This window comes from Rhagoletis pomonella, unplaced genomic scaffold (genome assembly GCF_013731165.1).
Source record: "Rhagoletis pomonella isolate Grant_MI unplaced genomic scaffold, Rhpom_1.0 Rhpom_scaffold_00004, whole genome shotgun sequence".
Taxonomy (NCBI): Eukaryota; Metazoa; Arthropoda; class Insecta; order Diptera; family Tephritidae; genus Rhagoletis; species Rhagoletis pomonella.
In genome coordinates, this window is record NW_023458558.1 from 68398062 (window position 1) to 68415709 (window position 17648).

At 35.4% G+C, this 17648-nt stretch overlaps 1 protein-coding gene across 6 annotated transcripts in view; it reads left to right on the forward strand.

Annotated features, from left to right (window-relative positions):
- The first annotated feature begins 11864 nt into the window (after positions 1 to 11864).
- Positions 11865 to 17648, forward strand: part of LOC118738038 (protein held out wings) — a 206163-nt gene continuing 200379 nt past the window's right edge. For 3 of the 6 annotated variants that reach the window (XM_036468922.1, XM_036468924.1, XM_036468923.1), the window contains exons 1-2: positions 11865 to 12047; positions 14165 to 14657. In XM_036468922.1, coding sequence (XP_036324815.1) covers positions 14492 to 14657 — 166 coding nt within the window. In that variant the 5' untranslated portion in view covers positions 11865 to 12047; positions 14165 to 14491. The other 3 variants (XM_036468918.1, XM_036468919.1, XM_036468921.1) reach the window with 3 other exon arrangements.

The window sequence follows — 17648 nt, forward strand, 5'->3', positions numbered from 1 at the left end:
AAGTGCCAAAACTTGCTAAAATGTCGTCTCCATATTCATATTCTCGCCACCGTATATGTTGTGTGTACCCATTTTTGCGATCACTTTTCATGTTTTCTTTCTCTTTGTTTTGTTTTCAATAAAACTGTATTAAAAGATGTTGTGTCTTTTTATTATAAAAACAAAATTGTATGTGCGGATTCGATGCTTTAGAAATGCCCCGATTTTTGGCCGCGGAAATTTGGTCACCGTATGTATGCAACAATTTAATTAAGCAGTTTCTTAATTGAACAAATATCTATACAAAAAAATTATGTGTATAAAAAGCAAGTAATTAAGAACAATATCCCAACATACACGTGCATGAAAGTATGTATAATTATGTACTTACCAACACTTACATGCACTTGAATAGGGACAATGGTTTTCGCTTTTTAATGGCTTTATTTTTATTTTAATTAATTTCCATTATATTTCAATTAAAATACAGTTTATTCTCTAACAAACTCCATCCACATACTAACATATGCATCAAAAATTTGTATAAAAAAAAAATCATGTTTCAAATTTAGTATATAATTAAAAAAATCATCAAAATTTCAAACTTTTATTTATAGCACAGTAATATTAGACTTTTCTAAAAAAAAATTGTGGCGATTTTTTGATGCAGTTTACTTCTATTTGATACGTATTTAGATCATGGATCAACAGTCTTGCCCCTAAATTTCATTCGATTTAGGTTTTTTGCGATTTGCAAGCTTATTTTGCATTTTTCGTAAAAAATGGTTTATGAAAAATTTATAGCGAACAAATTTTTCAATATTTCTTACATTTAAATAAATTGTTTTTTTTTGTAAATAATTAACAGAAACTGCGAAAAATTTCTTTCGTTTTTTGCCATGTTTCAACAATTTCTTTTGAAAATATGTAGCATATTCAAATATGCCAAAGTTGTAGATAATTTCATTCTCCCCAACTATTGTCGAACATTTTTTTAGTTAGAGACTTAGACGCCCCCATCAAAAAAGTATGGCCTTTGAAAAATTCAATATATCGTCTTTACTAACCGTAAATTAGAGTTTGCCTTACAATTTTTGTGCCACCGGAGAACCCAACACTAAAAGAGAAAGACTAGCAGCGGGTACTTGTGTTTTTGAGGATGCTGATTACGAATCTGGAATCCAGTATTGCGGCAAAATTAAAATCTATTAGGTCCGCTTGAAACATTTTCATTGGGATCCTTGGCACCGCTTATAACGTACGCCTCTAACAAAAAAAAATGTTTGTACAATAATTGTGGAGAATGAAATTGTCTACGTATTTTCAACAGAAATCGTTGAAAAATGGCGAAAACCGTGACAATGTAAAAATTACAGTTTTTGCTAATTAATTACAATAAAAAATGTGGGAAATTCAATTCTCTATCCAATCATTTTTTACGAAAAATTCAAAATAAGCTTGCAAATCACAAAAGACCTAAAATCCGAGATAGGGGAATGTTGCCAGATGAAATAGAAGTGAACTGCATAAAAAATCGCTACTCCAAATTATTATTTTTTCTTCGTGCCAATTTGATCTAAATTTAATGGGCTATTGGAATTTTTTTCAGCATGCTCCATTTTTTTATAGCGAAAAAATTGCAAAATAGCATCAGAAAAAAATTTCGGAATAGCATCAGAAAAAAAATGTTAAACTCAACTGTAATTTGTAGTTATACATACCATAATTGAATGGGCTACAGGAAAAAATTTCGACACTTGAATGAAAATTTTATTGTTTTCTTCAAATTTTTTACAAAGTTGAAATTTACATATGTCGAATTTCCACTAGGAATTAACATTACAAAAAATTGGAGGCAATTAAAAAATTTCATGTGAAAATGAATTTAATGACTATTTTTTTTATGCCAAGAATACTTTGTAATGCCCCAGTTTGTCATTAAGATTTCTGCTATTAATTGACTAGTGTATGTATTTTAGTTGAAAAATAATGGAAATTAAATAAATTAAAAATATCCCAAAAAACGGTAAGAAGTATTGTTCCTATTCAAGTGCATAAGAGTGTATGTGCATAAATTCGCATTACATACTAGATATCGCTTTCGATAGATTTTATCCAATTATCGCCAAACATATAGTGACAATATTTAATGTGGGAAAATTGCCATTTAACAGAGGAATTCGTAGATTTTACGTTTTAAATAGTTTTTTTTTTTCAAAGCCACAAAACAAAAACTACGGACGTAGCTATGTATTCTTGTTAAAATGTGTATACATACTTATGTTAGTGTGTTTTTCAATAGGACTACATTACATTTTCTCTGTTGAATTATTAAACGCATTTTTTGGCAAATCAAACAAGCAAATGCAATGAGTTTCTGTTGTAATATGGTTTGAACGGTGGCGCATGCGCAGCAGTTACCAGCGAATACATACATATGTAACTACACTTGTTGTACAGAGTCGGCTTATAATCGATAGCCAGTGTCTGGCAATTGGCGTCAACGGTATAATGTCACCAACCATTTATGGCAAAATATCATGTGTTAAGGATTCTCATGGCAGCGCATTATATTATGCTTAAACATATTGCAACAATAACAAAAACAAGGTAACAATTCCAGTCGCTAATATGAGAGTGACAAAATCTAAAATATGCAAGTACATATGTACTTACATAAAAATATGAAAGTCATAAATTTACATTTATGCGTTCATGGGCTGTTTGCTACTTTAAATTTGAATTTCATTGAATTTCAACATTAGGTACTTCCCAACAAACATCTAGGGTAAGTTGAGAACTAAGGCTGTTTCTCAAGGGCACCTCAAGTGGAAAATCATAGCGTTCTCAACAAAAGTTGTATTTTTGTTTGTATGAAAATGGTACCGTTTCTCGTGTTGAGAAAAACTTAGTTCTCAACTTGAACTCTAATATAATTTCTCAATAGGTTTGAACATGATATGCAGTGTTGCCAGAACTTTTTGGAGCAACCGGTTAAATTGGCAAAAAAAAACCGGCTAAAAACGGCTAAACTGTTTGAACTAAATTTTACATGTTTTAGTTAAATAAATTACAAGTAGCAAGACTAGTTCTTTGAGAGAAGTTGCAAATTCAAGCTGGAAACAATTTTGCCAGCAAGAATTTGCAATTGGCAAAAACATGGTTGGATTTTTTGTCGACGATATCTTGAATAAACAAGTTCGTTAAATTTAAAAATTTGAATTTAAAAGGAAAAATGTAAGTAAATACTTGTTTACTTAATTAATTTAACTAATTGCAACGATTTGGAAGGTACTCGGCTGAAAAAACTTTATTCGTTATCGGAATGCAATCTCAACCAGAGTCGATATAGGAAACCCGACAACGAAATTGAAACGTTTGTTGAAGAAAGTCGGACCAACAAGAAATACACGTGTACATCCTGTGGTTTAATAATAATAATAATAGATTGGCGCTTATATGTTAGTGTTTGGCCGAGCTTCTCCTCCGACTTGTGGCGTGCGCCTTGATATTGTCACACAAGGCGAAGGGACCTACAGTTTTACGCCGACTCCGAACGGCGATTGTATTTTTATGAGAAGCTGTTTTTCATGGCAGAAATACGATCGGAGGTTTGCCATTGCCTGCCGACGGACGTCCTGTGGTTTGCCCTCTGAAATAATTTTAAAAATTCTATACAAATTTCTTGTCTTTAAAATGCAACCGTGGACACTAGCTGGTAGAAAAATTTCCAAATTCTTGCAAATTTGAGTTCGTGCAGAAGTTTGCAAGTTTCTCTACTTGAGGGAGAATTTGGAAGCATTTTTTCTTACTATCTGATATTTTGAGCGATAATTCTTGCTAGATTTTCGACGAACAAACCTATTGTCTTCCCTACAAGAAAGGACTTTTCAGACTGATCGATTCTCGATACACTCAAATAAAAACCAATACACATAAAAAACGCAGTAAAAATTGCCCTTAAATTTTAAGGCAGTAAAACAAAGACCTTAAGTTAACATCAGCCGAGGTTATATGTTGACAAGGGATGCAAAATCACATTTACACAAAAGAACTGGTCAGATTTTTCAGAAATCCTTTCAATTCTGATGTAAAATATGATGCCAAAAGGCTGCAGATCTGCCATTCAGACGATCAGTCATATGACCGGCAGATGTCTTGTAGGGTTCTCAGAGAGTTTTGCTTTACATAGAAATTTGTGCTCTTTTATTTTCATTTTGACGCATTTCAGTGTTGGTTCTTTTAATTCAAGTTGGCCTTTGGTTTTTGGAATTTAAAGAGGTTCTCAGCAAAAAAGTGTATTTAAAAATATAAATATCGTCACTAGAGACGAATAAAGGCGCGCTAGTGTTTCGACGGCGCAAAAAGACGTATAAAAAAATTGCACGAAAAAAGGCGCTTAATAAAAACTTCGGCGAAGAAAGACGCGTAACCTAGTTGACGGCGAAGAAAGGCGCGTAATCATAGATTTATACTTGGCCAAGGACTGTCACTTCAGCATTATTCGCCAAAAACTCTTTACGGAATGTACATACTATTACAACCGCAAGCATAGTTAACCGCGAAAATAAGTTTACGCGTCCTTCTTCGCCGTCAAATATTTCAAAGCGTCTTTCTTCACCGTCAACTATGTTAAGAGTCCTTCTTCGCTGAAGTTTTTTTTTATGCGCCTGTTTTCGCGGTCAACTTTTGAGCTCGCGCCTTTATTCGTGCCTAGTGACGATATGTACATATGTGAACATAGTGCTTGAAAATATCCATTTTTCTCTTACCTTAAACCCTTAGGAGTGGGCAGCAATGATGTTTTGTAATTGAGGCAGAATTGAATATGCGCTATCTGAGAAGACAAGATCTACTTGTAATATTTATTCAGTGTGTTGGCACTATATCCAAACACAAACGCGTTTAAGCAAACTATCACACTTAAAATTAAAACATTCATAACAAACATTTTATGAAGAATATCCCCGCTACAGGAAAAATATATTCATTTCAAACAAAAATAAGCGAAATTGACCAAATTTTAGATAACCCTGCCTGACAAACAATCATTCTCCGCGATAAGGCTAGTAGCCATTTCTAACAGACTTTGGGTAGCCAAAACAACAAAATTCCCAAAAATCTACGATAAGTCGGAGCTATTTTCAACTTGCATTTCATTATAATTAAATTGAATGGGCTACAAACCTGCAAACCTAAAATATTTCTAAAAAATTCTTTTTGTAAACAGGAAAATGCTACGCTGATTTCCCTGGTTCTCAGGTAATTGGCGCAAACAGTGTGAATTTGGTATACTACACTGAGATTTAAACTTTTGAGGATGTACTGAACAGATTGAATTCTGCTTAGGAGCTGGTACATGTTCCCTATCAACTCTTCGCCTTCAACTCTAAGTTGCTCCGCCCGCAAACCGTCTGCTCCAGACCTTTTTTTGTTTCTTAGCTGCCTTATTGCTGTTCTCACCTCGTCTTACTCAAGTGGTTGAACGTGAGCTTCGTCCCTACACATTGGTTCGGGTTTTTCTTCATCAGACGCCCAACCTGTTTCACCATTCAAAAGCCTTCAGCAGTTTTCCTTCCATACCTCAAGTTTACTCTGGACGTCTGTTACCAGATTTACATCTTGATCTTGCAGAATCTAGCCTCGGTCTTATCTGCAACAAGGTAGTTATCCGAGTCGATGTTGGCTCCTCGGATGGAGCGCACGTCACGAACGCGTGAAGCGTACCTTCCGTCTATCACAACATCATCAATTTGGTTCTTCGTTCTTTGATCAGAGCTCGGCACCCAAGTGACTTTGTGGTTGATTCGATGCTGGTGTCTGGTACTACGTTCCTTCCCGCGGTGAAACAGATCAGCTTCTATCCGTTGTCGGAGATGTTGTGATGAAGCCTGAAGTTTCCTAATGTTGACTTCACCATCGTGGCGGGGGCAGCGATCATACGCTTTTCCTAGGCGCTCATAGAAACGCTCTTTGGTCTCATACTTCATCTCCTCCTTCGGGGAGTGCACACAAAATAGGCTGATATTCTTAAATTTGCCTTTATGCGGATTGTCGCAATTCACTCACTGTTAAATCCTACACTAAATTTTTTAAGCCGTCTAATGGCAGCTGCAGTAAATATCGCAAGCTGCCTAAGTCGAAGTGGTCCCACTGAAGCTCCATCCCTTGCTGCCGTGATCCAAGGCTCCACTCGGGTTGGTTACCACATATCGCACATTCGATGCTCACGTTGCCCAGAGTTCGCGAACCAGGACACAAGAGCAGGGATTGCATACACAGAAGAACGACTATACCACATTGCACCCCAATACTTGATTGAAATATTAATCGTATTTTGCTTTTGAAAGTATACATACATACATATGTACTACTTGATAGAGAAATGTAAAGCTATAGCAATTCCTGGCACTTTATGTTTATGCTCGAATAGCGATAAGGGTATCATTATAAGAGTACTGATTTCCAGATGGTAGCTCTGAATACTTAAAAATTAAAGCGGTCTCTTTAGTGTCAATGGCAGTCTAGTAGTCGTAGGTCCAGTAGCTGTAAGCAGAATATTGTTGCATGCGAAATAAATATGCAAAAAAATCAAAATCCCCTGTGAAATATATTCAAGACAGTGAAAACGACTATTGTCAAAGACGCAACCCTTAAAACAACGCGTCTGAGAAGTATACGCAATAATTTTTTGTTTATAAATGTATTAAATTCTATGTAGTAACCGTTTTGGACGTTTGTAAGCTCCAAGCCATAGTTATTACTATGTATTGCTAAAAGACCATGCAAAGTTATCAAGCTAAATTGAAGCTGTTGTAGCGAAAAAGAGTTGTCACTCAAAGCCATCAATATAAGCGCCTTGAAAAGAACGCTCCGTAACACAATGATTTTCAGATAATGAATCGTTGCTATTTGTATAAGGGTGTTGTTTCATTAAAAGCCCACCAAAAACTGATCCACTATAGGAGCTGAATATATACACGTACACACATATGTATGCGTGTATAAATTGTACAAAAGCTGCATACATAATACAAACCAAGTAGATAAACTAAAAAGCAAAATCAACTGAAAAATAAAAAGTGGAATATCCAAATAATACACCTCCTCACAGTAATACCTTTAAAGGAAACTAGTACTTTGTCATAACAAAGTGAAAATAAACAATTTCATTAACCAGCGAATACGAGTACATACGAATATGTACGTACGTACATATTACAGTCTTATACTATATACTGTAAATACATACAAATGTTAGTATGTGTACTTGGAAAAGTAAGGTTTAATTTTTGCAGGAAACGTTTGCATTTAAACTTCTAACTTTTCAATCAGATTTTTTAGAAAATTGTTTTTTTTTTTTGTAGGCCATTAAATATTAATAAAATAAACAACAAACAGGTTGGAATTTGCTAAAAAATCGCGTTATTTTTTTGAGATTTTCTTGCGTACAGTGTTTTAATGTTTTAGTTTTAAAAGCGACGTGATGTTGACACCGGCGATGTTAATGTCATCTACATAAATACATACATCTGCCAGCAGCATCATGCTTTTACTGTATTTGGTGCCGCCGCGATTAAGATTGGCGGTCGTATTACGCTTTCCAACATCATATTGAAGAAGTCTCATGAAAATGAGTCGCCTTATCTAAAACCATGTTAGGTCTCGAACAGCTGCTAGAGGTCCTTTCCAATTTGGACGGACATGAAGGTTGTACTCAATCTCACTCTACATAACCGTATTAGTTACGCAGGTATCCCAGATAAGACGTAACATCGTAGAGGCATCTTCTCTTCGTGGTGTGACGAAAAAAAGAAAAATCTGATCAAAAGCAAATTTGACAATATGTCCAATCAGTTGGTTAAGTCTTATTTGCAGGAACTAGACCCGGTGTTGAAAGTCGATTGCGGAACTTCTCGGATGTGTATTGCGACTGGAGCTCTACGATGTAGAACTTCCGTCGCCTTGCCTGACGCACAGATACGTACAGTGACGAGCAAAACTGTAACATGGTTTAACACTTTTTGTTTCAGCCACCGCTATATTTCCAAGTTCTAACGACTTTCATACTTTTGCTGTATATTCTTGTTGGTACATCCCTACTCCCTCTCTCAAAATGATTTTAAGTCAATACAACAACAATAAAAAACCAGCAGACAAAAATGTAAATTAAGACAGATGTTACAGTTTTGCATTTGACAGTTATCTTTTACTTAGTTGGAAGTCAGATGACTTTTCTATATTGTAATTTATTGAAGAAGTGATCACCAGTAAATAATATAGTTAATCAGGACCCATAAATGTAAACAATAGATTTACTGCGGAAAGGCGGAACCGCACGAAAAGTGGCAAACATTTTGGAATTTGCTACTTAAAAATGTTAAGACTTAGAAAAAATATAGCCTAAAGTGTTCCCAAGGACAGAGGAAGTCTGTTAAAAAATATTACGGTACGATATCTTGTGAACTTAGAAGCAAGTAGCGATGCAGCCTCTATTACAGAAGCGCTTAAAGCCCTGTATGCAGCTCTCAAGAAAACGGTCAAGAAAAAATTGCCATTATTTCGCGTGTGTGTCCAAGGAATTTTGACATTTTTGATACTTCACAGCCTGTTGCCTCACTCTTTCCTCAAGGAATAATGGAACGGGCATATATTTCTGTTGCAAACCTGGGTTGCCTTGTGCTCTTTTTTCACAAAAAACTTTAGAAAACCGTGGTAGAAAGCGTAGTAAATTTCTTAAGAACTGCATACTGCCTTAAGGAAATTTGACTCAAGAAAATTTCTTAGCCATTTCTTGTACGTCATTTTATATGGAGTTTTTGCTTTTCTTGAGAGCTGCATACAGGCCTTAAGGTATTAAACTTTAATGCAAATCAATAGACAGCGAGGCGAAGAATTGCCAAATTGAGCGCAAAGGCATCACAAAGAAGAAAAAAGCAAATTTGATCATAATATATGTGCGAGTGTGGCAGCATTTCGCTGCATCGCACGAAAACCGAACCGTTGCCTATTGGGATATGTTAGGCCGTTCAGAATGCAATAAAAAACATATTTTTAAGTTTCAATTGAAGGTTATTTGGTCTGAGAAGACTAAATTAATCGCTTTCAATCAGATGGCCGGGCATGGTATTGGATCAAAGACCCAAATTAAACCCATGCGCATCATATAAGGAAAACTGTGAATCACAGTGGTCGGTCAATAATAGTTTGGGGTTGTATTTAAAAAATTTTGTTTTCCCGTTAGTACGTATTATGCGTAAGGAACAGTATCTGTTCATATTTCAACAAAAATTGCAATATGTAGTCGAAAAAATGAGAGTTTCTGCTGAAAAATCACTCAAAACACACTGCGCATGTTCGCAAAGCCTGGATACAAAAGCAAAACTTTGCTAATTTGAAATGACCTCCACAAACCGCGGACATTAATCTCATCGACAATTTGCGAAATCAACTAAAAGCACAGCTTAATAAGTATCAAAGTCCGTAAAATCGAGTACATGAGCTGTGAAAGCAAACTAAGGATATACCTCCAGAATTTTTACAAAGATACAAATTAGGTATGCCAAATCACATCCAGGAACTGAAACAGGCAAAAGAGTACTGAACATTGTGTTAGTAGTTCTTTTTTTTCGTGAAAATTGTTAAAAAGCTCTGAAAAATAGATGAGTGCAAAACTGTAACATTTGCCTTAACTTACATTTTTGTCTCCAGGTTTTTTTATTGTTGTTGGATTGACCTCAAATCGTTATGAGAGCGGGAGTAGGAGTGTACCAATAAGAATATACAACAAAAGTATGAAAGTCGTTAGAACTTGGAAATATAGCGGTGGCTGAAACAAAAAGTGTTAAACCATGTTACAGTTTTGCTCGTCACTGTATGTGGACTTTGGTTGGTGATCCGAGTCGATGTTGGCTTCTTGGATGGAATGTACGTCAATCACAACGTAATACTATTTTTTTTTCCTCTCTTAAAGAAGAGGACATGCCGCAGCGAAGTCGGTAAGCCTCAGTCCGTTATCGTAGGTGTTGTAATGAAGACTGAATTTCGGAAGGTCCGGACATTCCAGGTGCCTATCCGTAAATCTAGCAGTTGTTTCTTTTGTGAGGGTTGGCAACCTTTTCGGGGTAATTATTTATTTGAAACTTCTCTGGTTTATCTAATAGACTATGTTTTTATATAGCGGATCTCAAACCCAGCGCACAAAATACTTCCGGAGGGTTTTTAAAGATTTAAATTCATCAAAGGTCTTTATTGAAAAATTTTCAAAAACATTATCAGTTTTATGTCCTAAGTTACTTGTTTCACCAGCAGAAGATGTTGATTCTGCCATTTAGACCTGATATAAACAATTTCTGAAGTTACTGAAATTCACAGAAGAGGTCCAAGTAACACTGTTGTGCATACGATTTTGAGTTCAACATCTTTGTTGAAAAATTCAGCTCAAGTAATGCGTTTTGTGTTTCATACCTTTTTTTACACGATTGAACGTGAGAATAAACAAGCAAAAAACAAAACCGACTTCATAAATTCTCATATTGAAGTTTAAGAGCACCAATAGTTTCTTCATGATCCAACGATCGGATCTGAACCAAATTAGTATGGGACCACCGTATTCGTTTGGAGACCACACAGCGCACTTTTTATAAAAATAACAAAACGTTTTTCTTAAGTATGCTCTTCGGTCGCTGAAATTTGAAAGTCCTGTTCCTTCATACGCTTCGCGTCTCAAGCTGATAAACTTACAATCTTTAGAAAGCCGGAGATCTATCTTTTCCTTAACCTTTACATTTAATGTTATACAAGGTGTCGTCGATTGTCCTTATTTCTTGGGACGGATAAGCTTCAATGTACCCAGACCGAGTCGCTTATCTATTTTACTTAGCAAAAGTCAAGACAAGATTTGCCGGTAATGATCTCCCTTGGCGAGATCTATGCGAGAACTTAATATATTATCGGAAAGAATCGTAATTGATTTCTCTATGACAAAACAAGCTTTTTCAAATCTCCTTCACAATACTTTGTAATGTTAATATTGTACTGGCATTAGCAAAACCATTTCTGTCTGTAAGAAATATTGTTTCATAGACTAAAAAAATTAATAACTAAAAGGACATAACGAAATCTTCAACAAAAAAAATACCAAACATTAACGGTAAGTCCTAGTGTCTTAATCAAACTTGCACTTATTATATTAAAATTGAATGGACTACAAAGGTTGTTTTCTTTATTTGTTATATTTAATTGTTTATTTAAAAAATTCTTATTTTTGCGCGCGATAACTCAAAAATGAAGGGGGCTAAAAATTATTTTTAACTTATAATTTAATTTATTAATTCTGAAATATATATGTATGTTAAATGCTTTAACTTAAGTCTAAAATAAACTAAGTACCGTTTCCTAAATTAGTTTTCATAATTTATCCGCCCTTTAAACCCAAATTTTGTTCTCAAAAAATGTGTTGAAAGGCAAATAAATATGTATTAAAAGTTACTTGAGAAAACGGCAATAGATCTATTTACATATGCCAACGAAGAAAACTAGCTTCTTGACTTTATGCTTCGAGCATCCGACTTCAATCTTTTGCATTTATCTAAATGAAAAACCCTTTTTTACAATTTATTTTTAGTTATCATCCCACACACACCGAAAGTGTTCCCATATACCGCTTTTGACTCATTCGTACTGTTCCCATGGTACATTTTTCGATCATTGAGCGCAGCATCGTGCCGCTCTGCTCGAACCTCACTCAGCCGGCGCGCCCTAACAAACTGTGCGAGCGAGCCAACGCTATGCGCCGCTGCACGAAACCCACACGAAAACAACAAATGCAATGTCGTTCCCGAAGAAAATATTCAAGCGATCGCTTGAAAGCAAATTTTTCATATCGTGCCTTTTCAGTTTTGTTCTTGGAGTCATCGCGTTTAGTTAATTTTAAAATTGCAATTCGCGTTCAGTGGAAAACTTTCAGAGTGCCTAAATAGAAAATCACAAAAACAAATTTGTAAATTCATTCTTTTGGAATTTCGCATCGCGACAAAGAAGTGTCTAGCGTTTAACTAAATCCAAATGTATGAACAATGAACTGTTTTCTACAAAAAAAAAAATAAATAAATCGATAAAAGTGATCAGTGTCTGAAAGCCAAACACAATTGCAGAGGTGCTTAGGAATTCCACATTTTTCACTTTGAAAGGGCAGAATGGAGGCAAAAATTGTTGGGGAAAACAACAATGCTGTCGCAGGCGTCGCCGTCGTCTCCATTCATTCCAAACGGCATCACGAAGCGACTGCGCTGTCCGACTTATGAAAATTCAGTATAGTTTTTGAGTTCTAAAAATGCTCCATGGAAATCTTTAGTGCTGTACATTGAGTGAATTTGGGCGGGGAACATTGTTCACAAGTCTGATTTTCCACTTCCGTTTGGTGTATTTATAGTTTATGTGAATATTTTTAGAAATTTATTTACTACTCTCGTTTGGAAAAGCGACGCAAGGCAAGTCGTTGAAGCAGAAGTAGAAACAAAGGCGTACAACGAAACGAGAATTTAATCTGTTTGACATTCCGTTTTCATCTCGTTTATCCGCTTTGTCAGCATATGCGCGATGAGAATGTGTGCGTATGTACATCCATATGTGTGTAAATATGTGCATAGCAAACAGGCAAAGTGTGGATTGAGCGATGCCTACCCAAACGAACTATTAAACAAAGCGGAATTCGAAAAATCAGGCAAAAACAAAAATAAAGAACAAAAAAAGCGACAAGTTAACGTTGACTGCGAAGCCAGCGTGATCAGCGGCGGCTTCGCTCGCATTCAAAACAGGAGCTGATCGCAAAAAAAAAATAGCAGGCGGTTGAGCGACGATAAGCGGCGAAAAGTAAAGAAATACGATCAACTGTGCTCAAATTGCTTGAATGTTGCGTCAAAAGTACAAAAACAAAACGAATTACGATCTGGAATTCAACAAAATGTCAAGTTTCAAGTTTTCATCCGCCAATCTATTGCACCCCGATGTCGCTATTCTTTCCCTGATTCTGTCCGTTTTCCACCTTGAGCCCCCAGCGCGCTTTTGGCATTCCATGTAAAAATTTGCCCTTTTTGCAATTGCTGCAATTTGAGTACTTTTTCTCTTGCATTACGCGCCCACATTCGCAGTTTGTCTTTTAATATCATCATTCGTTCCGTTCTGTAATGTTTTTTCGCATTCTCCTGCACGACGATCGTGTTTTGCATATGAAGTGAGATTTTACTTTAGTTTTTGAGTACATACCTACTCACACTGTTGCCAACTTTGTGCTTTTCGCACTAAATTTAGTGCTTTTCTTAATTCAAAACGCGAAAATTTTTGATTTTGGTGCTCGGTGCGTTTTTTGGTGCTTCTTTTTAGTTTGAAGACACCAAAACTGTAAATCTGAAACAAAAATAGAGGTTGAGTTTAGAGCAAGGAACTTACAAAAATGGAAACTAAAACATGGTACAATGCCAATCATAAGCGAAAGAGCAAATGTTTGACAAAAAAATATGTGGCATCACTTTCAATCATGCCAGAGCTGAATACGGTAGTTTGCCATTCCCTGCAAAAACGTCGCATGTTGCTGGGACCAGAAATTGATCTTGAGACCTTTAATTTTGGCTGAATTTGTTATATTTTTTATGAGTAGTAAAAAAAGCACCAGCATCTCCTAACAGTGAAAGGAATAACGAACCTTCGACCGGCGGGCAAAAAACATCAATTTTTATTAACAATAAAATTTTGTAGGTACTCAAAGTCCATTAAATCCTCGAATAAAAAATTTGGCGTTTTTTTTCGAGAAAAAACGCGATTCTTGGGTTTTAGTGCTTTTACAAATTGAAAGCTTGGCAACACTGCCTACTCACCTCACGGCATTGATTTATTAATTTATGTATTTCTGGTGTACAAATGAACGTATTCAATGGTTTCAGAAATAAATACATTTAACCTTCAGTAAATTTTAACTTTTATCGCTTGGAATTTCTCAGGTTGATCTGTTCCCCTATGTGGAATGGATGATCTTTAAATTGCACGTATCCAGCCATCTACCACTTCCCCACCGGAATCGTCATCCTCTGCAACTGTTTTGATTTCAGTCAACACTGTAATTTGCCAAGGGACATGCAGGGAAATACTACCTACTTCAATTAATTATTTTTTTTTTTCAATATTGCAGTAAACTAGGTAAACGTACCACAATCACAACAGACAAGTACGCATACATTGCTGAGTATTTGAATACATTGAGAATAAAACTATTGCGAATCCGACATATTGAGTGCAAAAACATATTGAGTGAAAAGTTACCTTAAAACGCTCATATTTTACAAAAAAGTGTGCAATAATTTGAAATCAAAAACCAGATCGAGTTAAAAACCTCAAGAACCTTATAAGTTAAGTGTGGCTACTGAATTTTTTCAAGCCATCTGAAATCTAACATAAGGATCGCAAATTAAATAAGTTCAAACTTTTTTTGTAATAAAAATCAGAAACCAGCTTCAAAATGAGTCTGTGCGATGCTAACGTCCTTACCATTCAACCTACGCCCCAACAACAACATCAAAGTACACAAAGCATAGCCGATTATTTGGCCCAATTGCTGAAGGATCGCAAACAAATGGCAGCATTTCCAAATGTCTTTAATCATGTTGAACGTCTTCTCGATGAAGGTATGTATGTAAAAATTGAGGAATAAGTTTATATCTGGGACTATAACTATTTGGAACTTTATATGTACCTACATAATAAAAATTATTCATATAATTTTTTGAACAAATTAGATACAACCGTTATTTTCAGATACCTTTTTTTCGACAGCAAATGATCCTCGGGTCTATAAAAACGCGGGTATGATCGAAAAAATCTCAGTTCTCGTGCCAAGAAAAGTCCTCGAATAGCGGATCTTTTTGACGGAGCAAAACAAAAAAAAAACGCTAAATAGCTAGGTATCAAATATGAATATTGTTCTACACTGATTTAAAAATGCGAATCTTCCAAATATGTACTTATGTACATATTTCTGCTTTGCAAATGAGTAAATTCACCTACATACAGTCAGAGTCAAAAATATGCGTAGCCTCACGATTTTGGCGATTTTACTTATTTATGCTTTCAAAACAAAATTTTCTAATGTTTTATAAACGGCAAAATCGACAACGATAATATTTTTTTTTTAATTTTCATAGAAATCCTAATTTTCCAACTCGATTTCTTAAAATGAATATTATCGAGGATTTTGCCTGTTTTCTTCCTTAAAAGCAAGAACTAATTTTTTTTATATGATTGAAGGTACCGCGAAAAAATTCTCAAAGATCAACGGTAAATTTGGTATGAAAGGTATAAATAAATAAACTCCTCAAAACGTCAGGGTGAGCATATTTTTGACAATGACTGTATGAACATGCATATGTAAATATTTAAGCCGATTTACATAAAAAACTGGATGGGAGTTTAGGCTAATGCTGTTGAAGTGTCAATTTTTGCCAGAAATAAATCTATGTTTCGGCTAATAAAAATTTCCGATCTAAAACAGCCAAAATATTTTTTTTATAAGTATCTCTTTAAGATCCTATTCCCGTACATACATATCGATAGCTTACAATGCAAAGTTGCAAAGTCCATTTTTTTAATTTTACAGGAGAGGCAAAAAAAATCGTATAGCCATTTTTTCAAGTATTTCGCAAATCTTTTAATACAACATTTTGCGTTGCTTGAAGCAAAGCAAAACTCTATACGAATAAGAAGGGTTCTATTTTTATTAAAAGATTTATTATTTTGGCTTTGTCGGATTTTCGGTGCCTCTTTTGGACTTAGCATATTTGCCATTCATTGAATATAAGCCAGAAAAAAATATGAACCTCAATCCTTTCCGAAGCGATGTATTTTTAATATTATTAAATTATGAGTTAATAGAAAGTGGGCGTAGCAATTTTTCATTCTAAGCTAGCGATATGTAAATTACCTTCTTCGATCAGTTAATTCAAACTAAGTTAAAATATATTCAAATAAAAAAATTCCCTTAATATATCGAGAATATGAATAAGTAAAATGAGCAATTCCAAGCAAAAGCTTAAACTTTTCGGCCCTGATGATCAGGAAGCTAAAACTAGATATTGGCAGAGATCTCACAGCAGAAGTTCCCACCACCAACCTTTCCGTCAAGCTTCGACCCTTGCGCCAACTTAACCCAATCATCCATTGAGGAAATTATTGTGGGGCATAATTTGCTTGTGCGTAATTTCTGAGTTATCTGTGTAGTCATGAACGAAATCGAAACGCCCAAAAATTTTAAGGTGTCCTGACGCTGAGCATGCTAGGCATCCTGCTTTCTTGAGCTTGATTGTAACCAGTAAGCAATGTCAACCGTCATTATGTGCAGCACGGCGTTAAACGTCAGAGTGGAAGTTGTCCGCAAGGTAGACGTCTCGGCGCACTCATTAAAAACTGGAATTTCAAAATGTCGATGTCTTCCCATATTCTTCACAGTTCAAAGAATTTTTATGACCATTAAATAGTATCGATTCTTTGAACATTCTCTGTACATTTACAGTACATATTTGCAACAAAATACTAAAATTATGGCATATGAATATTGTAACTACGCGTTGCTATGCCAGACTATAAAAAAAAACTAATGAATCACTAAAAATGTATCCTTAGTATTTTTTTTTTAGTTTTACCAACCCACGTAAGATAGATTACTGTTATGCAGAGCTGCATGCCGAAGTTTAAATTTCTGTCCCTCTGAATTAGTTTTTATATTCTGGACAATAGCAAATGCTCGTCATCCCCACTTAAAAAATTGAGTCGTCACAATCCATTTGGTATACAATTTGGGCTATCTTTTTTGCCTCTTTGCTGCGATCTTACCCTACAATTTCACGTGGCCAGCTATTTAACAGTTTAATTAGCAGCTTTTTATATGCGAAAATGAGATCGGCAAAAGCAACACCAATTTTTTAAGGTACATAAAGATCGCCTTTTATTGCGTTTACATTTTGTTTCTTCTCGATTTACTGTTACGCGGCCAGAAGGAGTCGATGATCTTTCTAAGTAAACGTGTTTTCAAAAACAAACAAAAAGCTCTATAACCCCAGCGTGGTCAAAGACTAAAAGAAAAGAAAAATTTAACGTAAGCACGAGATAAATACAACATAGTGGAAATGTAGAAAGCCAGGTTAAAGTGATTAAAAATAATGTTCGTACCAACTACTACTTACTCGCGTTTTCGTCTTCCCTTTTTGTGTTGCCTTTGCTTTTGGGGTCTCTCAATAAACAACTTCAACGAGCCGCCAGTTCAATCCACCTTAATCGCTTTTTTTGCTTTGTTTCTCCCCCACCTTCTTTGTATTTACTTGCTTATGAAATTCTTTTCCTTCATCTTCTTATGCTTCAATTTCTTCATGCATCTCCCCAGCGTACAGCCCATTTTGGGATGACGTCTGTTTTCTTGCCACCGAATGCTCACGTTTTTAATGCACTGCTGCGGCTGTTTATCTGCGCCAGCAGCGTATTCTGAATGTTCGCTTTGTTGCATTGCCCTTGCACTCAAGTGTACTTGTGTGCATGCTTGTATGGATCTTGGCATGTGCTTGAGCCGCTGCATCTCCAGACAACGTACCCTCGAAGGCGCTGTATAATGCCATTGGAATGTTTACTTG